The sequence below is a fragment of the Natator depressus genome, chromosome 2 (genome assembly GCF_965152275.1).
Source record: "Natator depressus isolate rNatDep1 chromosome 2, rNatDep2.hap1, whole genome shotgun sequence".
Lineage (NCBI taxonomy): Eukaryota > Metazoa > Chordata > Testudines > Cheloniidae > Natator > Natator depressus.
Window position 1 is genome coordinate 205123808 of NC_134235.1, and position 25579 is coordinate 205149386.

At 40.8% G+C, this 25579-nt stretch overlaps 1 protein-coding gene across 3 annotated transcripts in view; it reads left to right on the plus strand.

Moving 5' to 3' along the window:
* RAPGEF5 (Rap guanine nucleotide exchange factor 5) overlaps positions 1 to 25579 on the plus strand; it is a 223964-nt gene that overhangs the window by 26911 nt on the left and 171474 nt on the right. For all 3 annotated transcript variants that reach the window (XM_074945792.1, XM_074945793.1, XM_074945794.1), the window contains exons 2-3: positions 22750 to 22800; positions 23139 to 23245. In XM_074945792.1, coding sequence (XP_074801893.1) covers positions 22750 to 22800; positions 23139 to 23245 — 158 coding nt within the window. The remainder of the gene's footprint in view (positions 1 to 22749; positions 22801 to 23138; positions 23246 to 25579) is intronic.

The window sequence follows — 25579 nt, forward strand, 5'->3', positions numbered from 1 at the left end:
GGAACAAAGTGCCTGCCGCTCAGATTCCTCTGCCTATATGAGAGACTACGTCATTTCTTGTGCGACTGCCTCAAATTACCTGTGATGAGTCGACATACTTGAGCCAGAGTCCTGTGCTTTAGAAATGTGGGAGGCTATTGGCAAATGGTACTTCATGAAAGATTTTTAACACAGGTGTTTTGGATAGAGGAAGGAGGTTAGGGTGGATAACTGTGGGTAGGGCCATCCTTGGGTTTATGGGGCTCTACACAGTATTATTAAACTGGTGCCCCTATGCCTGATGGCAGCCCAGGCTCGCAGCCCAGTGGGGGAGGGATGAGGCAGAAAGGATACCGAGCTGCCCTGCCCACCTCATGGTGGCGGAGAGTCACAGTTCCCTGCAGAGACGCCCGTACCCTCTCCCTCATGTAGAATGCACAGCACCAGTGCATTTGGCTCTGTGAATATGGCCCCTGCCTAAGGAGACTGCAGTGCACGCTGGGTGTGCACTCTCCCCTGCTGTCATGGGCAGTGGGTGAAGCTGCCGCTTTGGGAGGCTAGCTCCACAGTCCACCTCTTCTGCCTATGGCCCTGCCCATACTCCACCCCTGCTCCGCCCCAGGCCATGCCCCACTCTGTCCAAGCCCCATCCTCTCCCCACTGTCTCCCTCTTCTCCTCCCTCCCCCTCCCTACTCACCCCCTTCCAGACAAATCCCTGAACCCAAATGAAGCAAATGACATTCGAAAAAAACCACTCTTCTGCAATTTCATTTCTAAAGAAAATGGAGCGTGTTTTCCACTGCATGCCAGATGGTGAAGACTGGACATGCAGAAGGTACCTAATCAAGAGCACTAAATTTGCAAATAAAAAATGTCAGTCACGGGTTTTTTGATACACCCTGAAGTTGGTCAGAGATTTATTTGCAAAAACTTTGTAGTAAGGTCAAGTCAGCTGTCCTGCTGATTATACAACATTAAATATTATGGAATACTTGATGCAGCTCTTCTCTGTTTTACATTTTCTGTATCAGTATTTCTAAGATTATTTTATATTTTAAATGTACTCTTAAGCCTTCATAAAGTAATCATTCCAGATTACTACATATTTAACTCACTGAAACAAAGACATTATTTTAAATTAATCAGTCACAGAGGTTTAGTGTGTTCATAACAATATTCATTGCTTTTAGAAAAAGGAAACACTAATTTACTTTGTGTGATCTCCATAACAATAGATATATTTTTTAAAGTTGGTGAAATTTCATAAAAACATGTTTCCAAAGGTTTTAGGGATAACGCAGGATTTTGTATCTTACAAAGGTGCTGCTTTTGCTGGAGGGTTCTCTTAAAACTAGTTCATCAAATAGTCAGAAATAAAGAAAGAGAAACTACTTTGTCCAGCTATCTGGGAAAAAAGGGGTGTTGTCCCTTTAAGGGTTCTCTTCAACACGGGGGTGAAGGGGAAAAGGGGATGAACAGGAAGACTTTGGAAGCAAGTTTTTTGTACTATAGTAATTAAAATTAAAATGTCTATTTTAGATAAGGGTGGTCTTTTGAAGGATTTATTTAAAAAACTATGTCTGAAGAACCGAGCATTTTAGGCTAAAGATGAATACTCAGATTGTGCATTTAAAAATCTATGCAAGGATTTTTTTAGAGATGTGATTTTATAATCTTCAGCAACTCACTAATGAAACATTTTTAAAGCAAATTTAAACTAAGGTCCTGTAGACTAACATGTTCTGAGAAAATATTACAGGAATGCACAACTGTTTTTGTCAGTAAATTCAGAAACTAACAGTATATACCTGGGGGTTGGCAAATGCCTGTTAAATGGCTTCATTATCATGTTAATTGCTCTTTAACAGTTTCAGTGTTGTGCTAATAGGTCTGGCAGGCTGGAAGACTCTTTCACTTTTAAGTTACTAGATCCCTCCGGAGGAAGACTCACCAGGCTGCAGCAGCTAGTTGTGGGAGCCTGCAGGAAGGGTCAGAACAGAGACAGGAAGAGGCGGTAGGGTGGACACTCACACCCAGGGGTGCCCAAATTTTTGGGTGCCCTACAAAGCTGCATATGCTGCGTATTCCTAAGGAAGGCCCTGCTTGTGGGGACGGTTGGCATTGTTTAATTTTATTTTTTGGTTGGATAATTTTGGTTTTATGGGTGGGGAATGGCCGGTTGGTGGTATGGTATTCTTAAGGCCTGTATTGCATTTTAAATATTTGTCAGAGGCACTTAGAGATCTGGATAGATGCTTTTTATGTTGTGTATAAAATGGAAAATAAATAAAAACACATTAGGGCTGTTCCTGTAGAATGGCTATATTTTGATTACTAGCTACTAGAGCAATGTATAAAACATTCAGTTGGTGACTACTTGGAGGACGAAGGGGCGGTCATTTGCAATCGGTGTGGATTTATCATGAACAAATACCAAACCAGCTTGATTTCCTTCTAGCTACCTTATCAAAGTTTGGTGGATAAGGGGAATGCAGTGGATGTAGTATACCTGGGCTTCAGCAAGGCTTTTGACAGTCCCATATGACATTCTCCGGGAGGAGCATGGACTGATCGCATTATGGGTAAGGGGGGCCATGACAGAAAGTTTGAGGACCACTGGCTTGAGCATCTGCACTCATTTGTAACCCCAGGTTAGGAATTGTTGAACCCTGGGTCCCAACCTGGGGCTACAGCATCTACACTGCTGTGCAGGCCCGAGTCCAACCACCTGGTGCACTGTTTACACTGGCTCTTTACTGCGCTGAAACTTGCTGCGCTCAGGGGTGTGTTTTTTCACACCCCCTGAGCAAGAAAATTGCGGCGCTGTAAATTACCAGTGTAAACAAGCCCTTAGCTTAGTGCTTGGCTGCTTTGTATCTGTTTTCTTTTTTAAATACACTGGTGTCTCAGGTTTGGCAGTGCTTTGAAAACTGACTGGGATCTGCAGGAGGAAAGCTCCATGATTAAACACATGGGATGGTAATCACATGAAAGTGAGAGGCTTGGGTGGGACTGTAGGTAACTTGGCTCTCAAAGCCCAATGCGTCTTTTGTAAATGGGTTAAAAGGTATGTCCCTGCTTTTGGCCTGTTGAGATTTGGGTATGGATTTTTTTGTTTTTGGTTTTTTGCTGTCATTTTGCATTTTAACTGAACCAAAGTCCTTAGGTACTGCTGGTGCAGGAGGACTGTCAACGGTGACATGTGATTGCTGAGAAGGTAAATCAAAGTGTAAGTGCTTGTTTATTGGATTTTATGAAGCTGATATCCTGTGCAAGTATTTTCATTAATGAAAATGTCAGGTTCAGTTTGCACAACTCATGTGTGAGCCAGTGGTAAATGAAAGAACAGGAGGACTTGTGGCACCTTAGAGACTAACAAATTTATTAGAGCATAAACTTCTGTGGACTACAGCCCACTTCATTGGATGCATAGAATGGAACATATACTAAGAAGATATATATACGCACACACATACAGAGAAGGTGGAAATTGCCATACAAACTGTAAGAGGCTAATTAAGATGAGCTATTATCAGCAGGAGGAAAAAACTTTTGTAGTGATAATCAAGATGGCTCATTTAGACAGTTGACAAGAAGGTGTGAGGATACTTAACATGGGGAAATAGATTCAATATGTGTAATGACCCAGCCATTCCCAGTCTCTATTCAAACCCAAGTTAATGGTATCTAGTTTGCATGTTAATTCAAGCTCAGCAGTTTCTCATTGGAGTCTGTTTTTGAAGCTTTTCTGTTGCAAAATTGCCACCCTTAAGTCTTTTACTGGGTGGTCAGAGAGGTTGAAGTGTTCTCCTACCGGTTTTTGAATGTTATGATTCCTGATGTCAGATTTGTGTCCATTTATTCTTTTGTGTAGAGACTGTCCGGTTTGGCCAATGTACATGGCAGAGGTGCATAGCTGGCAAATGACGGCATATATCACTTTGGTAGATGTGCAGGTGAATGAGCCCCGATGGCATGGCTAATGTGATTAGGTCCTATGATGGTGTCACTTGAATAAATATGTGGACAGAGTTGGCATCGAACTTTGTTGCAAGGGGTTAGTGTTTTTGTTGTGTGGTGTGTGGTTGCTGGAGAGTATTTGCTTCAGGTTGGGCACTGTCTGTAAGCGAGGACTAGTCTGTCTCCCAAGATCTGTGAGAGTGAGGGATCATTTTTCAGGATAGGTTGTAGATCTTTGATGATACGCTGGAGAGGTTTTAGTTGGGGGCTGAAGGTGACGGCTAGTGGCGTTCTGTTATTTTCTTTGTTGGGCCTGTCCTGTAGTAGGTGACTTCTGGGTACTCTTCTGGCTCTGTCAGTCTGTTTTTTCACTTCAGCAGGTGGGTATTGTAGTTTTAAGAATGCTTGATAGAGATCTTGTAGGTGTTTGTCTCTGTCTGAGAGATTGGAGCAAATGCGGTTGTATCATAGAGATTGACTGTAGACAATGGATCGTGTGGTGTGTCATGGATGGAAGCTGGAGTCATGTAGCTAAGTATAGTGGTCAGTAGGTTTCAGGTCTAGGGTGGTGACCATCACTTATTAGCACAGTAGTGTCCAGGAAATGGACCGCTTGTATGGATTGGTCTAGGCTGAGGTTGATAGTGGGATGGAAATTGTTGAAATCATGGTGGAATTCCTCAAGGGCTTCTTTTCCATGGGTCCAGATGATGATGCCCTCAATGTAGCCCAGGTAGAGTAGGGGCATTAGGGGACGAGAGATAAGGAAGCGTTGTTCTATGTCAGCCATAAAAATGTTGGCATGCGGGTACCCATAGCAGTGCCGCTGAGTTGAAGGTATATATTGTCCCCAAATGTGAAATAGTTATGAGTGAGGACAAAGTCACAGTAAATGTGGTAAATGAGCACAGTAAATGGTACATGAGGCATTGTACAGATATTGCTGAGCAGACAAAGGGATGGATGTTACATCTCTATACAGTAGGTGGGGGTGCACATTTGCCCAACATCCTTATAAATGCACCTATTGAACTTGATAACCTCCGATTAATCTTGCTCTCCAACAAACAGCAGGATTTGCATTGATGTAACATTCTTAGCACTGGATTGCAGCTTAGATAGTATAGGATTTGAGAAATAACAAAACTCTGCTGCAAACTACTCATAAATAAGTCTATGATTCTGTCAGGTAGGTCACGGATTCCTGGGGCAGGTCTGCAGCAGGTGTCAGCCCTGTGGCTGCTGGACCAGTAGCTGCTGGAAAAGCTGACCAACAGCTAACCCAGCTCCGGGGCCTCTGGGGCTGGAGCAGCTGCAAGCCCCAACAATGCGCTCTTTGTCCCTGCCCCACCCAGGGTATTTTTAGTAAAAGTAAAGCCCAAATCATGGGCTTCCATGAATTTGTTTATTGCCCCGCTACTTGTCCCTGACTTTTACTAAAAATGCCCATGACCGAATCATAGCCTTTCTCATAAGACACCACCTGAAATCATTGGAGTGAAAATACGAATTCTGCAGCGATACATTTCCTTATTTCAAAGGACATCCTTTGTGAAAAAGGAGGATGTGTGTGTGTGTGTGTGTATAAAAATGACTTTCTTTTATGTTGCACATTATGCTCATTTATGCCAACAGTGCCAGCCTCTGCCTTGTTTGTTCATTTCTCCTCCAATCCTTTGTGTGTGGTGCACCATGCTGCCCTTACTCCTGGAACGCCTTGGTGGAGTTGGTGTGCTGGGCTTACTAACCTCCCCTCAATCAGATGCCTCCTCAAGATGCACTAGTACTGTGAGCCATACAAGAAACTGGCCAACAAAAGACCCTTTAAAATGTTATTTTATACTTTAAAAAGCACTTAGGTACTCACATAATTCTAGTTTTTTCTCCGCAGGCATTCGTTATTCTGGTAATCTTTTCATGGAGTTATGTCTGAAATTAGATTGTTTACAATCTTTGGTCATGTCATCTTCTCTGTACATTTTTTTTTTAGGCACTGTAATTATTAATGATAACTTAGTGATTCTGCATAATATAATGTAGAACCTTCCAGATAAAAATAATTAAATACAATAAAATAAATATGTATTGCAGTTCAGGTGTGGGTTGCCAACCCTGCAGGATTGCCAGATTAATCTTTTTAATTGAAGATTGTCATGTGATGAAACTTCCAGGAATATGTCCAACCAAAATTGGCAACTCTAGTTCAGATTAATGATGTGGGTCACTGTGGTGACTCAGGAGACCTGGGTTCCAGTTGGAAGAGAGTCTATCATGTCTCTTAGGTAATGAATTTAAAAGAGAAACAAACATGGTATGCAGCAATTTTCCGAATGACTAGTGTACTATTAGCTGTTCTGGAGAAGCAGGAGGCTGCTGTATACTTGAGGAACATTGCTGCTGTCAGTCAGGGAAGGGTGAGACTGACATTGAGCTCCTTATGCAAAATCTCAAAAGATGCAACTGTAGGCACAATCCACTCACCTTTCATAGGGCTAGCCAAGCAGGGGAACAGAAATAAATAGTGGATTAAATTTGCCTGGCCAATTTAAAATTATATAAAGTATGAAAGAAGCATAGACATTCTTTGGGGTTTTTTGTTTCATATTTAAAGAGCATTCTTATTGCAAAAATTATGTTGGACTATGAATTTAAAAGGTCCTACTATATTTTAGGAATCATAACAAGAAGAGAACCCATATTTTGTATTTTTGTTTCTATATTGTAAGGTAACTGCCTTTTTCCAGAGCCTATTTGGTTTGTGGTTACTTAAGATTCAAACTAGGTGAGATTGACATGTTTTGTTTTTTAAAGCCCAAGTGGTTTTTGGTAACTTTGAAGGTATGGGGTTACATTTTCCACCTAGTCTTAACTGGTTCTCCAGGTTTATACTTTCATATTTTTGGCTGAAGTTATTTCACTTATGTCTAAGCATGATTATTGATAGACCATGGTAATGCCCGAAGTGTGCTGAGCACTTTCCAAATACTGAGGAAGACACATTCCCTGCCCCAAAGAGTGTTCAATCCTAAAAACACAGACAGATGAAGGCCGGGGAAAGATGTAGCACATAAGCCAATAAGGCAGGTGATTACAGTTACAAGTTTGGAAGCTGCTTTTTTAAAATTTAAAACACATTTCCTTACCCCTAAATCTCTTTAATCAATTCAGCGTTCTCCTCTTTCTGCCATGCCAGTTCTCAATTTCAAATTCTTTAACCTCTTGAAGGGAAACAGGCACAGAGCAAGTTCTGGTGTGGGTTGGGGCTCTGCATATGGGGTGTTTGTGCTGGCTGGAGCCACATTAGTCCAGGGCTCCCTCACCCCCGCCTCCCAGTAGAGGGACACAGAGTATAGGTCTAATCCTGCAGTATTTACTCAGGTAGAAACTCTCATTGTTAACTCCTATGGGGGTTTTGCTTGCAAGATCAGACCTAATGTAGTAAGTACCCCATAAATGCTAAGTATTGGTTATTGTGGGTATTTAGCACACGTTTCTAAGTTGATGGAATATTGTTTAAAGATAATGTGCAAAGAAATAGAACAACTTTGTGAACTGACAAATATAAAGCCATTTTCAGGCTTTGGATAGATGTCAGAAAAGCCTAATGCAGCAGTTCTCAAACTTCATTGCACCGCGACCCTCTTCTGACAACAAAAATTACTTTCCCCAGGAGGGGGTACTGAAGCCTGAGTCCACCCACACAGGGCGGCCAAAGCCCGAGCCCCATTGCTCCTGGTGGGCAAGCTGGCCAAAGCTGAAACCCAAGGGCTGTAGCCCTGGACAGGGGACCTGTAAGCTGAGCCCAGCTGCCCAGGACTGAAGATCTTGGGCTTCAGCTTCAACCCCAGGTGATGGAGCTTGGGCTTTGGCCCTGGGCCCCAGCAAGTCTAACACCAGCCCTGGCGACTCCATTAAAATGGAGTTGTGACCCACTTTGGGGTCCTGACCCACAGTCTGAGAAGCACTGGCCTAAAGGGTCTCTGTTATATGGTATAAAGCTCTAATGGCCTTTTGGTTTTTGTATATCAGACTTCTTAAATTTATAAGAACCCTCTCTGCAGCGAGAACAGCTACTTTTAACAGCTGATGCCCAACTATTGAGGCCATGAATAGTGATTTCAGTGATAAATATTGGCTTTCCCAGGATGTGTAGAAGGCAAAAGAAGTCTCTTCCTCTCGGAGCACTCTCACAGGAGGAAGCCAGAATACAGACCCAGCCCCCTGGTGAGCTAAGGTGTGTGGTTGATCAACACAACTGTTTTCCTCAGCCCCAAAAGGGGTTAAAGCAGCATGTTGCTGCAGCCTGTTCTGGAGGAGTGTGTTGAGCTTTCTCATGGAGACTTTACTTTTGTTCTTCCTTAGTGTAAAATTAAGTTATTTTAGACTCAGGATCCATGCTTTGTGCTAATGAGCCACTTGATTATCTTCAGAAAACTTAAAATCTCACCTGGAAACCCTGAGCGTCAATAACTCGGCAGATTATGAATTTCTCATTTTATAGCTTTTTGGCTATAACACCTCAGTGTGTGACATTTTGAAAAGTTCAAAATAATTTTAGAAGTAAATATTTAATTTTATATTTGATTTTAAATAAATATTCATATGGAGAACTGTTCCATTGATAGTTCCCTATTATGCATTGATTTTGGAGGTGGTGTTTCTTCTCCCCTCTCCCCCCGCACTTTGTTTATTATGAATATCTTTTGGCAAAAGGACAAAGCATATTCTACAATATTGCATAAATTATATCATCTGAAAGTCAAATAGCTTCTGCACCAACTGTACTTGCTACACCTTAGCAACGAAGAGCAAAATCTGTTGCCACATGAAGACAGATTGGAATTCAGGACAATGCTCTTTGTATCCTAGGTACAATTATGCAACAGTAACATTTCATTTGTTACAAACTGCATATATCTATACATAAACTTCTTGTTTTGACAGACAGAGTAGCAAATATTCAAGTTTGAACATGGGTACAGAGATATCTAATAACATATAGCAATTATTTCCCCTCCCCCGCCTCGCTTTGCATTTGGAATAAATGCAGAAATTACTTCCTTTTAATGTTCCCTGTTAAAGAAGGTGTGTCATGAAGATGCAACAAAGCTTCATTTCATAATTCATTTCATAAAACCCTACCGGCCTGCGGTGAAATGGAAATTCTCTAATTATTTTGACTATTTGCTATCAATTTTTTTTTGTGGCTAATTATTTACAACTCCAGGAAACTATATTAATTAAAACCACAACTGGCTGACAGTTTTATTAGTTTTTAGCATTATAATGGCATTAACAGTCTCATGATTTGATACAAGAGGGGCAAATCTGACTGGAATATAAAAAATCAAAGTAATTATTCTTCACAGGAGAATAGGTATTCTTGTTTTGATTCAATTTTTGTGTGTGTGGAGGGTGATGGGGGGGTGGTAGCAGATGTCAGAGGGGATACCTATTTTCTAGAAGGGCCTGAGGGAAAGTAAGTAAATAATCCTCCTGGATTTTTTTTTATTTTTATTTTTTAAGTCGACAGTACTATGGTTGAGTGTGACTGGTAGAAGGGAAAAGTAGCTTTAATATTTATTTGAATTTGGAAGTGAATTTTGGTTCAGCCATACCTGTGACTCTCTCTTTTGTTTGTTATCCATGAATGTCTGAACACTAGAAGATGAAGATCTGTGAAAGTGAATTTTTAAGCTTGAATGCTCAAATGTTTGCTGATAGTGAATCTTGAATTTATTTATTCCATTGCAACAACACTAGCAATTTCTGTTGTTTGGATAGTTGCAGAAGTCATTCAGTCAGGGAGCAGAAACAATATTGCTGTCAACTAGACTTAGCTGTGCAGTATGAGTTTTGAAGTTTGAATATTAAAAATGAACCATTTTCACACTATTTCTATCTGGGGGAAATGGGTTCTGATCGAGCACAGCACTTAAGCACATGCTTAATTTTAAACATTGGGACACAACACAAGTGATGTGCTGGATGAGGGCAATAATGCCGTGAACCCACAAACACTTATGCACATGCTTAACTTTGCACATGTGAATAGTCCTGGGACAGTTTGTGTGTAAAGTTAAGTATGTGCATGTTTGTAGCATCAGGGCATTATTTTCAAATAATGAATAAATTTGAGTATTTTGCAAATTGTTCGTGAACAAAAGTGATCAAATAATTTTCAGTTAATAATTTAATTATCAGTTCTATTTTTACTTTTGTAATTGTAGAGCCAGTTAACCCCTCCTCCCCAATACTGTTTTTAACCTTCTCATTGTATTCCTTTTAAAAAGGGAGAAAATTTTATTTATGCCTTTTCTTATTTGTTTGAGATATAAAAAAGGCTTTGATTTAAAAAGAAATGCCTCCCCGCTTGTGTGTTTACCTCTAAAAATATTAAAAATATAAAGTTTTTTTTCTTCCTTTATATTTGCTGGAGGGCATCATGGAGGACTTGAACATGTGAGTGAGAGCCTTATGAGCTATCAGGAGAAATGACAAGAGTGTTTGAGCCTTAAACTCAGGTTTTGTGCACACCAGGGAAATGTCTGAAAAATTCTCTGCTGTTGCTAATGCGAGTTCAGCTATTCTGGTGTTAGCTACATTGGGAGCATTAGTGTAGACAGGTTGCTGGCTACTATCACTGGATTAAGCCTTGATTTAACAAAGCATTTAGTAAATTGTGGCATTAAGAACCATGATGCTTAGCAAAAAGAAAAGGAGTACTTGTGGCACCTTTCTGAGGTTTGTTCTGAGCAGTGCAAGAATATATGGTGGTTAAATTGTCACTGGGAAGTCCTGCCATTATTACTAGAGCAGGGCAAACATTTTTGCATGAATAATGAAAACACTGAACAATGCAGTTTTGGTTGTCCCAAAACTGTTTGGGAATTTAACATGAATTTGCAGAATAGCTTTGGTCAATTCTTTGCATGCACCCTAGCATGGGTATAATTAGCAGTGTAAACTATGAGGCTCTGCTTAGGCAAGTAAAGCCATATCAGAACCTTTGGGTATATATATCTTACCTGGTTCTCTACACATCCAAGTAGTGCCTCTGTGACCAGGTGCCTGGATAGGCCACACTGAGAGTGCTTACTCAGGGCAAACTGCAAGGAGTAGGGCAGACAATTCCTGAAACTGGTGGTTTAATCAAGAATTAGATTCACCAAGCGAGTAGCAAACAGCTTCTGTAATACCACTCTGGCTACCAAGAAGCCAAATATAGTCCCCTTCAAGCATTCCAGCTCTTGAGCCCGATCTAGACAGCCAAGTCTAATATAGTGAGTGGTTACTGAAAACCAGATTCACCATATGTTACGTCCACCAGTCCCAAAGGACCAGACACTGATCCCCAGGTCAATATGAGTTACAGATCTTACCCAATAATCACGCAGATGCCAATCCTTTAGTACCTAAAACTAAAGGTTTTAATAATAAAAGGAAAAGGAGAAAGAGAGTTGCAGTGGTTAAAAGATCAATATACATACAGATATGTGAAAAGTCCTTATGGTGAGGCTGCTGACTAGTAAAAATCTTTCTGGAATCAATTTAAAAGGTCACAGTCCAGTAGGCAGGTGTAGAGTTTGTTCCAATTCTTCTGAGAATTCCAGGTTATTCCAAATAATTATATGGAAGATCTCAGTCTGATGATTTATACTTTTCCCTTTTCAAAATTTAAGCAGACTAGAGATGTTAGAATCAGGCTGTGTTCTTTTTCTTTATAGCCCTTTAGCAAGCTGATAAGGCTTTTGACAGCAATTGTCACAGCAGGACCTTTCCCCGATGAAGAATAGGCAGTGCAGAATGTTGCTTTGAAGCTAATCTTCTATTCCCATGCATACACAGGTATGCTAGCTGTATTCATTAGCATAAGGCAATTAGCCATTCAAACTGTCAAAACAGTTCACACGTAGTTTACTATGTGGAATTACAAGTTTCGAGGAGAGATGAGGACAATAATATTACTACACCACAAGTCCCAACTAAATGGTAATATCCCCTTTTGATCTCTGAGTCAACAGAATACAGTAATGAAGCATTATTAGACAGGAACAGGATTAGCATCTACAAGCTAATTAGATCACATTGTTAAACTTCTAACAAGATACAGGTAAACACAGACAAATATACTTAGCATCTACCCTTGATTTCTGTTACTACAAATAAATGAGTTATTGATTGCTGGTGTATAACATCTCTTTGAAATTCACATACAAGTAGATGGTCTTGATTACACTTCAGTGCCTCTTGTAAGTGGTTATGGGTCATACCCAAGTTGACTAGTCTGCCAGTGTCACAGCCACCCCCATCTATACTACTATTTTAGCAGGGTAGTGTCCTGCTGTCTCCCCACTACCAATGTGAGAACCTGCAGGGCTAGAAGCTGGGACCATGGGGGTTCTGGGCTACTGACGTCTCCACGTCACCACAGGAGGCTTAGACCGAGGCTGGGCTCAGCAGGAAGTACCGCCTAACAGGGCCTTCCTTGTGTGGCAGCTCCTCTAAGCCCACTGTTTGGCTGGCATGACAGTGAGTTGTCTGAGCAACAACACAGACTGTCCTCCTGTCTTGCTGCAGACTTTGTGCATGAGAGATCCCAGATTCTGGCTTCTGACCCTGCCTGTCTCCTTCGGTTTATGTTAGACTCTGACCTCCTGGTAACCAGACCCTGCCTGCCTGCCTGACTCCTGGTTTGCCCTCTGGCCTCTCTAGTACCAGATTTGCCTGACTCCCAACTCCCACTCTGACCACTAGGACTGACTGCTCACAACCTGGTCACGACAGCCAGAGTCTGCCGGAGGACTGCCAGAGCTTCCCTGTTGCTGGGAAAAGCTCCAGCAGCTCTTTGTGGTGGGGAAAGGCTCTGGCAGGGGAGAGACAGTGGGGAAAGACTCCAGCAGCTCCCCCTTGCTAGAGACTTTTACTCTTTCATATAGCTACACAGCATGCTGTTCACTGTGGCATTTAGTTGCTTGTGTGGTTCCTCTATCCTACATGCTGCTGCTAGTGTAGACAAGGCTTCAGTGTCTCCTGCTGAAGCTATTCTGCTTTTCATAAATAAACAGTCATTGGAGCAGGGACTGACACTGGATCTCCCACATACAGATGAGTGCCCTAATAACCAGGTTATGGAGTCATTCTCATTCTCTCTGGCCCAATGACCGTAGATAGTCACTTTGAATCTAGCCCTCTAGAAATGCCTGAAAAAAAGTCCATTTGGGGTCAAGCGAAACCTGTTTCATTTGACCCAAAACAGGTGGCTTGATTTGTTGAAATTTTTCAGTGTTTTCTGTTTTGGTTTGCCGTGAACTGATTTTTTTCCCAAACCTGAAGAAGAGCTCCGTGTGGCTCAAAAGCTTGTCTCTCTCATGAAGAGAAGTTGATCCAATAAAAGAGATTACCTCACCCACCTTGTCTCACTAACAAACCAAAAAGAGTTATTTTCCCACTCTGATTACCACCAGTGGAGCTGCACTGGTGTTAGCCATGGTGGAATAGCTTTCAGTGAGGGGGAAAAAGAGCTAGAGTAGACCTAGCTAATGTGAACAGACAAATGGCTCCTGCCTAGAGATGGGCCCAAATCAAAACCCCATGTCTAAATACATACAAATTTTGGTTCAGCTCCAAATTGTGTAGCTCAGTTACATCAAAATATGGAGCAGGATCCGTTAATATATCTCTGCAACTTTTCCAGCAGATACATGAGAATTACCATAGTGGATCAAGCCATCACTCTTATCAAGTCTGGTACCCTTCCAGCTATGATGGTATAATACTTGCTGATTCAAAGGAAGATACACATCCCCTCATAAGTCACCTTGCTTGTTGAGCAGTACTGTATACCTGTGGCAGGGGAATTTCTTCCCAACTCCTACACTAATCAGATTGTGCTCTGAAACAAGATATTCTTACCCGTATCTGTAGTTATACATGTAAAAATAATGGCCCAGACCCTCAGTTGGTGTAAACTGGCATTGCTCCACTGTCTTCAGTGGAGTGATGCTGTTTTATACTAGCTGAGAATCTGGCTCATTTTTATTAGTCATCAAGCTAGCCAACCCTCTTAAAAAATCCAGCTTCAGTAAGACTATCTGATCTCCTCTGGCAGTGAATTCCAGAAGCTGACTACATGCTGCATAAAGAAGTATTTCCTTCTGTTTGTTTAAAATTACTGTCGGGTAATTTAATCAAGTTTTTCCTGTGCTTATAACACCAGCAAGAAAACAAAGGACTTTCCATGTTTCCTATACCCTTTGTAATCTTAAAATACATCCCTGAAATCCCCTCTATTTATTCTCCATTTTGGGCTAAACCTTTACTAAATATAACCATATCATGGGAATATACAGTATTTCTCAAAAGCTTGTGGAAGGAGGGGTGGTGGTTCAGGGCTTTAAAAGGGATTTGTTTTCTTTTTGGCAAAAGGTACGGGACATGTCTGGGTTGACCCTCTTTCTCTCCTGGATCCAGTACTGACAACCATACTATTTGTATTTAACTATTACGTACATTAAAAAACAAAAAAGACTTTCTCAAAGTAGACTTGCAAAAAATGAAACTTATGCTGAAATTTATTTTATATATATATATATAAAACCTACTATAAAAAAGAAAGATATTTAGATTGCAAATTCAAGTACTTGAAGATTAGGAAACACCAGAATTACGTCTTTAGTTGCACAATCTTATACAGTTTTTCCCACAGGACCCCCAACCTAACAGGACAGGCAGCACTCAGAGAGCAAGACAGCTTTTAAATACTTCTTATCCTCATGATTCAATGCATGGCCCAACAGCCAACACCTTACTTATGGTATAGCATCTAAACTTAGCTTTGAATATAGAATTATGCATTTCCTCTGATGTTTTACTATGGTGGTCCTCACCAGAGTCTGAATGCTTCGCAAACATTAACAGATCTATCTGGTAGGGTAGCTGCGAAGATAAGAATATTGTTATCCCAATTTTACAAAGAGGGAGACTGAGACAAAGACAAGTGACTTGCCAGATGTCACACATTCTGAATTAGAACTCTGTACTCTCTGATGCTCAACCTTGTGTTCATTCCTTCTGACAGTAAGGTGGTGAAGTCAGAGGAGCTGAAAATCCCATTGACTTCTGTTGCAGTTGAGAATTCTCCACACTTCTGGAAATTGGACCCGAGTTTTTCTCACAGTGGACACCCAGACAATGAGGATTGCACAATTAGTGGCCCCGTGCCAAAATTCGGTGGTAGAAAATCTGTGGCAGAGCCAGGGAATTCAGTTCTGCTGGGTGGTCTTTTATTGCCTTATCTAAACGTTCATATTTGTCTTCAGGCTTTCACCTCGTTCTCTGCACACCATCCAACTTCTAGATTAAATGAGGCAGAGATCCTGCAGATAACAGCTTTGCTCAGTACACAATTGTGACTCATTAACACTGTCCATCCTGTGCATTGAATGAGGCTGAGTTCTTCTGAGGAAAAAAAATCAAATATGAGCATTAGTATTGCTAACTCAGACATTCAAAAATCAGGAGTCAGGCCTCCCCAAAACACCATGATATTTAAAAATAAATTAATTGCCTTTTTTTGCTTGCCTTTAAAGGGCATTCAGGTAATTAAAGTTTTTCCTCTGTAATCATAAGCACTAGAAATGTCAGTGTTTTGTTTTGTTTTTTTTAAATGAAAGCTGAGATTCTCACCTAATCATGCTGGATGAACTCTGGGGTTTTAAGGAAGACTCGTGATGAAATTGTGAGAGTTGGCAACTCTAAAGAAAGATAGGGTATGAAACAAACTTTAGTTAAACAAAGTGCTTAACTGATAACCCATACCACCTTTGTTAGGACTCTCTGAATTTTGGTTGCTTAACTAAAGAAAAAGGACTTTAGAGTTAAAATGTATTGTTTTATTAACTATCCTTAGTAACAGCAACTAATATAGGATATGAGAAGGTAAAAATAATATTGAACTATGATGTTTCTAACAAACTAGTAGATTGGTCAATACAATAACCATCCAGGTTTTCAGAATCAAGTAACAACCACAACAGAAAATAACACTTAAAAGCAATCACTAAGGTAAACCTCTTAGCTTTTTGACTGAGTCCCTCAGAATAGAGCCTCACTTGTGCCAATCAGTTCTTAACTCTGGTGGTGTTAATACAGAGGGAAAACAAAGCAAAGGAATAAGAGATTTTGGTCAATTACTTATGTCAATTCACCAGGGTCATCTTCCTAACGGATCTACAGTAGTCAACCCTTTAAACCTACTTTGCCACAAATTATATTAGCTTGAGGATCTGATTAACGCTCCTAACTATCTAACACACTGCTACATTTATGACAAAACGTATATACTAAGTGCAGTTCAAGAGGCTTGCGTACTTGGTCTTGTTTTAGGTCTGTGTACATCTAGAACTTGCAAGGCAGTATGAAACTATTAACTATGGTAAACACTTGTGTGACATTTCACAATCTTAGTTAACAACAAAAACAACGAGGAGTTCAGTGGCACCTTAAAGACCAACAGATTTATTTGGGCATAAGCTTTTGTGGGTAAAAACTCACTTCTTCAGATGCATGGAGTGAAAATTACAGATACAGGTATAAATATATATTTGCACATGAAGAGAAGGGAGTTACCTTACAAGTGGAGAACCAGTGTTGACAAGGCCAATTCAGTCAGGGTGTATGTGGTCCACTCCCAGTTGCTGATGAGGAGGTGTCAATATCAAGAGAAGGAAAGGTTTCAGAGTAACAGCCGTGTTAGTCTGTATTCGCAAAAAGAAAAGGAGTACTTGTGGCACCTTAGAGGCTAACCAATTTATTTGAGCATAAGCTTTCGTGAGCTACAGCTCACTTCATCGGATGCATACTGTGGAAAATACAGAAGATGTTTTTGTACACACAAACCATGAAAAAATGGGTGTTTATCACTACAAAAGGTTTCTCTCCCCCCACCCCACTCTCCTGCCGGTAATAGCTTATCTAAAGTGATCACTCTCCTTACAATGACAGGTTTCAGAGTAACAGCCGTGTTAGTCTGTATTCGCAAAAAGAAAAGGAGTACTTATGGCACCTTAGAGACTAATTTATTTGAGCATAAGCTTTCGTGAGCTACTGCTCACTTCATCGGATGCATACTGTGGAAAGTGTAGAAGATCTTTTTATATACACACAAAGCATGAAAAAATACCTCCTCCCACCCCACTCTCCTGCTGGTAATAGCTTATCTAAAGTGATCACTCTCCTTACAATGTGTATGATAATCAAGGTGGCCATTTCCAGCACAAATCCAGGGTTTAACAAGAAAGTCTTGGGGGGAGGGGTAGGAAAAAACAAGGGGAAATAGGTTACCTTGCATAATGACTTAGCCACTCTCAGTCTCTATTCAAGCCTAAGTTAATTGTATCCAGTTTGCAAATTAATTCCAGTTCAACAGTTTCTCGCTGGATTCTGGATTTGAAGTTTTTTTGTTGAAGAATTGCAACTTTCATGTCTGTAATCGCGTGACCAGAGAGATTGAAGTGTTCTCCGACTGGTTTATGAATTCTTGGTTATAATTCTTGACATCTGATTTGTGTCCATTTATTCTTTTACGTAGAGACTGTCCAGTTTGACCAATGTACATGGCAGAGGGGCATTGCTGGCACATGCTGGCATATATCACATTGGTGGATGTGCAGGTGAACGAGCCTCTGATGGTGTGGCTGATGTGATTAGGCCCTGTGATGGTGTCTCCTGAATAGATATGTGGGCACAGTTGGCAACGGGCTTTGTTGCAAGGATAGGTTCCTGGGTTAGTGGTTCTGCTGTGTGGTATGTGGTTGCTGGTGAGTATTTGCTTCAGGTTGGGGGCTGTCTGTAAGCAAGGACTGGCCTGTCTCCCAAGATTTGTGAGAGTGTTGGGTCATCCTTCAGGATAGGTGTCACCTTCAGCCCCCAACTAAAACCCCTCCAACGCATTATTAAGGATCTACAACCTGGAAATGGCCCACCTTGATTATCATACACATTGTAAGGAGAGTGATCGCTTTAGATTAGCTATTACCAGCAGGAGAGTGGGGTGGGAGGAGGTATTTTTTCATGCTTTGTGTGTATAAAAAGATCTTCTACACTTTCCACAGTATGCATCCGATGAAGTGAGCTGTAGCTCACGAAAGCTTATGCTCAAATAAATTGGTTAGTCTCTAAGGTGCCACAAGTACTCCTTTTCTTTTTTCTCCTTGCAATGTGTATGATGATCAAGGTGGGCCATTTCCAGCACAAATCCCCACCCTCCCCAACAAACCCACTCTCCTGTTGGTAATAGCTTATCTAAAATGATCACTCTCCTTACAATGTGTGTGATAATCAAGGTGGGCCATTTCCAGAGAAGGAAAATTGCTTTTGTAGTGAGCCAGCCATTCCCAAGCCCTATTCAAGCCATGATGTTAACTTATTCACTTTCAGAGCTGCTTTACAAGAATCTTATTTCCAAACAAGGACACAAGTTGTAACTTTGTCACAATCTTTAAAACACATATGTAAACATGTATATTTCCTTCTAATTGAGTATCAGTTTCAGGAAGTAGTCAATTGACTGATTTGGGTCATCACCCAAGATAAAGTCCTTGTGTTACTTATCACCGGACCTTTGTTCAGCTATCAGATTTCAGCTCAGCTATTGCTCACGTTAGGAGCTGACACTGCAAACATTGGTGGAATGAAAGATGGGCAGGGCAGAGCAACAAGCAGTCTTTAGCCCGAGCCTTCTGGCTTAGGCAGACAGCAGCTACAGTCTGGGCTCTAGCCTCTAAGCAGGACAGAGCAGTAAGCAGTTGGCAAGTCTTTAGCCTAGCCTCCCGGTTAAGGCAGACAGCAAACAGTCTAGGGCAGTGGTTCCCAAACTTTAACAGCCCACGAACCCCTTTCACTAAATTGTGAAATCTCGTGAACCCCCTCCTAAAAATGAATGTTTCCAGGGATGTAAGTTTAAATGTCCTCCGCGCTCTGCGAGGCTCCTGCTGCTGGACCCTGTTGACCGCCCCGGTCAACTGAGCTCCACTGAGCTTGGGCTGCAGGTCCTGCTGACAGGGACAGGGCTCGGGCTGCCAGCCCCAACTGCCCGGCCCCGCTTTCCCTGTGGCTCGGGCTGCCAGCCCCGCACAGAGTGCTGGGGTTCGGATGGCCAGCTCCCCTGGTGACGGGGACAGGGCTTGAGCTGCCAGCCCCAACTGCCCAGCCCCCGCTCTCCCTGGGGCTCGGGCTGTCTGCCCTGCAACCGGGTCCCACCTGCTGCCTCCAATGCCCGGGGTCCTCTGGCCGCCATTAGTGAAATTTTTCTGGCGAACCCCCTGTAACGTTCTGCGAACCCCAGTTTGGGAACCACTGGTCTAGGGGCTTGCAGCCTTCTGGCTGTGGCAAGGCACAGGCCATCCGGCCTAGGGTGAGTAGGCCACCACCCCAGGGATGGGGTTGGCGGCAGAGGGACCTGGTCCCCCCCCTACTCCACCAGGCTGCAGGGCCAGGGCCCTAACACTGGCAGGGATCCCGCCACCAGGTCAGTGGGGATCCTGCCAAAATATGCTGACTCATATTGAGACAGCACAATCTGAGTAATGTCTGGTTCCCCTGGGCTCCTTCCTCCCACAGTCCATGGTTGTGGCTCCATAGTCTGCAGGTCCTCAGTCTCTTTGGAGGTAAGTGGCAGACAGCAGTCCCAGTAACTCTTCCCATTCTCTTTCTCCTCCGGGGCAGGGTGCTGCATGGCTAGGGGGTCTCGTCCAGAGTCCTGCAGTGGGCTAGAGACATTTGCCTCCTTTGCTGGCTCTGGACCAACTGACCTGAAGGACCCACCTCTTACGCTTCCTGTCCCTCCTCTCTGCTTCCAGCGCAGGGGGCAGAGCTGGCTTGGCTCCACCCACCAGGGAGAATGCAAAGGTCCCTCCATCTCAGGCTCAGAGGGAGGCCATTCTGCCTTACTATAGTTACATTTCTGATTATTCCTTGTGTTCTTAGAAATGCACTATTTTGTTTTAGTCCCTTTCATTTACTGCTGATTTCAGCACAAGTCTATTACACTACCTTGATAGCATAAACATGCTTGATTGTAAATATTAGTCTTACTTCTTCATTTTGTCACTAAACTAAAAGAAATCAATATGAACACTTCTTTCCTTAGCAGGATTGTCCATGAGGTAAAGTTTACCTCAAGTTTACAATATTCCTCTCTTTTATACATCATTGATTCATTCTGGTTCCCTATTTTCCCACGATTGTATCTGGCAACGTAATATCACAGTGTTTGATATCTGTTTTTAAAATTCATTCACAAACAGGGTAAAAAGGGAAGTATCTTTGGTTTCACCAACAGTACACTCTTGTGAAATGCTGCAGAAATTCGGAGTTTCCTCAGACTCTTTGGAAAGTCTCTGAAGAAACCTTGCTGTTAGATTTAAAGGTTTTATTCTCTCACCTTTTAAAAGCCTTGACGTCTGGGCAATTCTTGAATAGCAGTAGCTCATAATTTTGAGGCCCTATTCATTGCACAACACTGTCTGGCATTTCCTAACTTTCAGGTGTTTGATTTTTGCAACCTACATAATTTTGTCTTTGCATTGTTTTTCTTTCTTAGTTTTTTGTTTTTAAGAAAAAGGTGGATGGGAGAGATGCACTCCTAGGGCTGTGTGCTGGTTTGAGAGGTAGAGGTATGGTCTGGTCTGGCCCTGCCTTCTCTACTACAGCTGCTTCAGCATCAGCTGGGCTGAGTTTCTGCTCCACCTGCCTCCCAGTGCTGTGTGCTGAATTGAGGCACCAAGGCAGGAGTGAGCATAAGGCTTTAGAGTGTTCAGTTTTTTATTTTTTTTTTTAATTTTTGACTTGTTGACAAAATGAATATGTGCAGCACAAGCTGTAGATGGGAAACGGAAACTTTACCTGCATAAAACTCGGCAATATCTGCACAACGTTTAATGGGACTAGCAAAATGCATCTCCATCACCTTGCTTGTTTACAATTTTCCGTGGAATGAAAGGAATTAGCCATCTTATGTACTCTAATTTACTAGCTAACTGACAAATAATATTATAGTCACTGTTAATTTTGGAATACGGGGGGAAAATATCAATTTATAACCTGGAATATGCAGCTACAATAAGTGAGATTTGTAGCTACTGAATTGATAAATACGCAATGAAGGATTTGAGAACAAATCAAGTGAAGCATTGCCACATGCCAATAACATGCATATTAGAAAGAGTAATTGGTGGTGTTACGATCCGTTTTTTGGATATGGGGGAAAGGAAAGTAAATGTGGCCTCATTTTGTTTATTTCCATACTGAGCTTCCTTCTGTCACATAAGGAGCATGGAACCACAGTAACATTTGTAAAGAGCTTTGAAAATGTAAGAAGTGTTATCTAGTTGTCGTTGTTCTTTGTTGTATGCTGAGTTCTATTAAATATATAAAAAGTTAGGTGTTTCTGAAATGAGTTCAATAATTATTCCACTGTTTTCATGAGGCTTTTTTATTAAAATATGTTTTATGCAAATTGGGCCATTCTTGAAGTAAGGAATTAATAATGTTGCCTAGAACTTGGACTAACATGAGCAATGCAATCCTTATACTGTTCTACCAGAGCACCTTGATCCTGACCTGCAAAGCTTCTATTATTCCAGTTCTGGGATTCTTTTAGGAAGTATTTGTATACTGAGCTGAATTGTATGGTGTGCCGCTTATAGGAACACAGAAATTGCCATACTGGATCAGACCAGTAGACCTCTAGTCCAGTATCTTGTCTGGCAGTGTCCATAACTAGATGCTTCAGAGTCAGATGTAAGAAACCCCAGCAGGCAGATTTGGAATAATCTGCCGCCTCACATTTGGTCTCCTCCTGATCTCTAATAGTTAGAGTGGGTTAAGCTCTGAAGCGTTAAGTTAAATATTCCTAAATTATGATTGTTAACTCTGGATATTTTTTATTTCCTATAAACATCCAATCACTTTTGAATCTTGCTAATTTCTTGGTCTCCATATCTTCTCGTGGCAATGAGTTCCACAGTTTAATTATGCATTTTGTGGAAAATATTTCCTTTTACCCATTTTGAATTTTCCATCTTTTCATGCCATTGAATGTCTTCATGGTGTATGTGGTGGTTGGTTGGTTTGTTTTCTGAGACAGAGTGGAAATCTCTGTTCGTTCTCTCTCTCCTCTATCCATTTGTTTTATATACTTTCATCATATCACTCTTAATTGTCTCCTTTCTAAGGCAAGTAATCTCAGTCTTTTCAATCTCGCCTCATATATGAGTTTCTTGTTGCCCTTCTCTAAACTCTGCAATATCCTCTTTGAGATGGGGTAATCAGCACTTCATACTGTGCTCTAGATGAGGGGACACTATTGATTTACTAGGTGGATAGTCAATTTAGCACTCTGGAGGCATATGAGGAGTTTAAAATTTTCCCACCAATGTGCATTACTTTGTATATATCAACAACGAACTTCATTTGCCTTCATGTTGTCCCTTCAACTAGTTAGTTTAGGTCTCTCTTGAATTTCATCACAGTCCACTCTGGTCCTGAATAACCTAAATAATTTTTATCCTCTGCGTTGTACTACCTCACTGCTCACCTCCCTTTTCAGATCACTAAAAAATACTGGACCTACTATAGGTCTTTATGATGTGAACAGATGTGCACAAATGACTAGAATGAGGCCACACAGGATACCTCTGGTGATTTATAAATGATTGTAACCCATGTTTCAACAGATAAATGACCTACCTTTCTCTTACTCCTATTTTTGGTTACAGATAATGACTTTATCAATCTATCTTTTACAGAATTTGTCCAGACGAATTTCAAATCCATATCTGGAAAACCCTTCAAGCAAGGTATTTTTAAAACTTCATTTTAATTCCACATGCTAAAAGACTTAGTGGGAAGAACTATTTTTTTGTTTCATTCGCTAAATCCTGACTTTTGAGTAATTTATGAATATAGCCTCCAGTTAGAGCCACTTGTACAATTTTTGGCTTGTCTACATTAGAAAACTTTTGCCAATATAGATAAATATGTTTAACTACTGTGGTGTAAACCCAGATGCAGACTTACATCACACCAGTTTTAACCATATTTATACCAGTTTAACTTAATTTGGTAACAATTTGTGTATTTAAGTGTTCTAACTTTCTGTATCTAGATAAAAAAGCAATCTCTCTTTTCATTTTAGATTTATGGAGAGAGTTCTTCATGTGCTGGGAGAGCTCTCAGGAATATTTTTACAGTTCAAGCTTCTGACCTGATTAAAGACAGAGTGTACCTTACAGGAATTTGCAGGTAACAAAGTTAATTTGCTCTAATTAACTTGCATTATTTTTCTGCAGGGTAGATACAAATAAATGATTTAAAAAAATCGTTTTTTTAAAATTTAAATTGGATTTTTTTGATAAAATGCTTTTTGAGGAAAAAGCCTTTTATCTAAAGATAGATACATTATAGCTCAAAGATATCTCATCATGGAATAGGAATTATAAATTCTAATTCTATAGTATGAGACAATATATTAATGTAATGTTTAAGAAAAGTTTTGTAAATGAGTTCCAATAGTTCATGGATTAGGGACCCAATTTTATGGAGTTCCAGGGGCTTCTGTATAGATCATTTAGGTTAATCTTTCAATCTATCCAATGAGACTCAGTGCTCAGTCTAGAAGATACCATCAGAGATGCTTTGTTTTGCAGTTCTCAAACTGTGGATTTGTGTCTCCAGAGATAACATGCTTGTTAACAGTAAAAATGTTTTTAAATGAATAAATAATATATAGAGGTGAGAAATAACAGACCTCAACCCTATTGTCCCTCTGCAAATTTGTGTACACAGTTAATCCCTTACCTCTCTCTAAAAGTGCAAAGTTTTAAAAAGTTAAATGAATAGAAGATTGTTGGGGGCGGAATAGATCTGGACAAGGAGAAGAAGTCTGGAGATAAATGTGAGAAGGGAGGGACAGGCAGTAGAAATAAAAGTGAAACTGTTTGTTTGATTGAGCACTGAGTCCCATTGCGTAGATTGAAAGATTAATCTAAATAATCTATACAGAAGCCCCTGGAACTCCATAAGATTTGGTCCCTAATCCATGAAGTATTGGAACTCATTTACAAAACTTTTCTTAAACATTACATGAATATATTGTCTCATACTATAGAATTAGAATTTATAATCCCTATTCCATGATGAGATATCTTTGAGCTATAATGTACCTTAATTAAAACTATCTTTAGATAGTTTTTTTCCTGAAAAAGCATTTTATCAAAAAAAAAAATCCAATTTAAATTAGAAAAAAAAACAGATTTTTTTTATTTTTTATTTTTAAATCATTGATTTTTATCCACCCTGGCAGGATATAATGCTCCCTATTTGTTGTTTACAATGACACCTTAAAGTGAGAACAGGTGTTCGCATAGCACTGTTGTAACCGGCATCGCAAGATATTTACGTGCCACATGCGCTAAAGATTCATGTGTCCCTTCATGCTTCAACCACCATTCCAGAGGACATGTGTCTCTGTGCTGATGATGGGTTCTGCTCGATAACGATCAAAAGCAGAGCGGACCAGTGCATGTTCATTTTCATCATCTGAGTCAGATGACACCAGCAGAAGGTTGATTTTCTTTTTTGGTGGTTCGGGTTCTGTAGTTTCCGCATCAAAATGTTGCTCTTAAGACTTCTGAAAGCAAGCTCTACACCTCACCCCCTCAGATTTTGGAAAGCACTTCAGATTCTTGAACCTTGGGTCGAGTGTTGTAGCTATTCTTAGAAATCTCACATTGGTACTGTGACGCACTCTATATGGTTTTATAAAAGTATGCTAATCAGTGTGAATATAATGTAACTGGAATATGCTTCATGCAAAAGGTCTCTTGTAAGGTATCATTACAAAGCTTATAATCTACTGAGTGTGGTCATCCTATTTGGATAAATGTATCACTCTTGTATCTGAAACTAGAAATATGAAATATAACTCTGAGGGCCTATTGTAATTATGCAAAGTGTGGGCCATTAATGGTGGTTTGGAATCTTGATGGCTCCCATCAGCCAGGACAATTGACTGTGGATGGCTCTGTTTGCAGGCAGGCCTTCCTGTGAGTCAGGCTGGGAGGAATGAAAGCTTGGGGTCTCACAGGACATGTGACCATGTCACCTGGTACTGAAATCCATCTTAAACCTGGTGCTTTTCCATTTGTGGGGGGGTGGGGGGCAGGACCCAGAGAGATAAAGGATTCCTGCCTTGTGCCAAAGCCATATGAGGGGGTGGAACGGAACAAAGGGGGCAGCCATCATGAGAAATCCCCTAGCTACCATCTGAGGTTGAACAAAGGCTGTACCAGGGGAAAGGACTGTGCCCAGACTAGAAAGGTGTCTGGTCTTTGAAAGAAACTTATTGAAACATCTCTAAGGGTGAGATTTTACCTGTATTCAGTTTTTATTACTGTACTAGGCTTAGACTTGCATGTTTTATTTTATTTTGCTTGGTAATTCACTTTGTTCTGTCTGTTACTACTTGGAACCACTTAAATCCTACTTTCTGTATTTAATAAAATCACTTTTTACTTATTAACTCAGAGTATGTATTAATACTTGAGGGGGCAAACAGCTGTGCATATCTCTCTATCA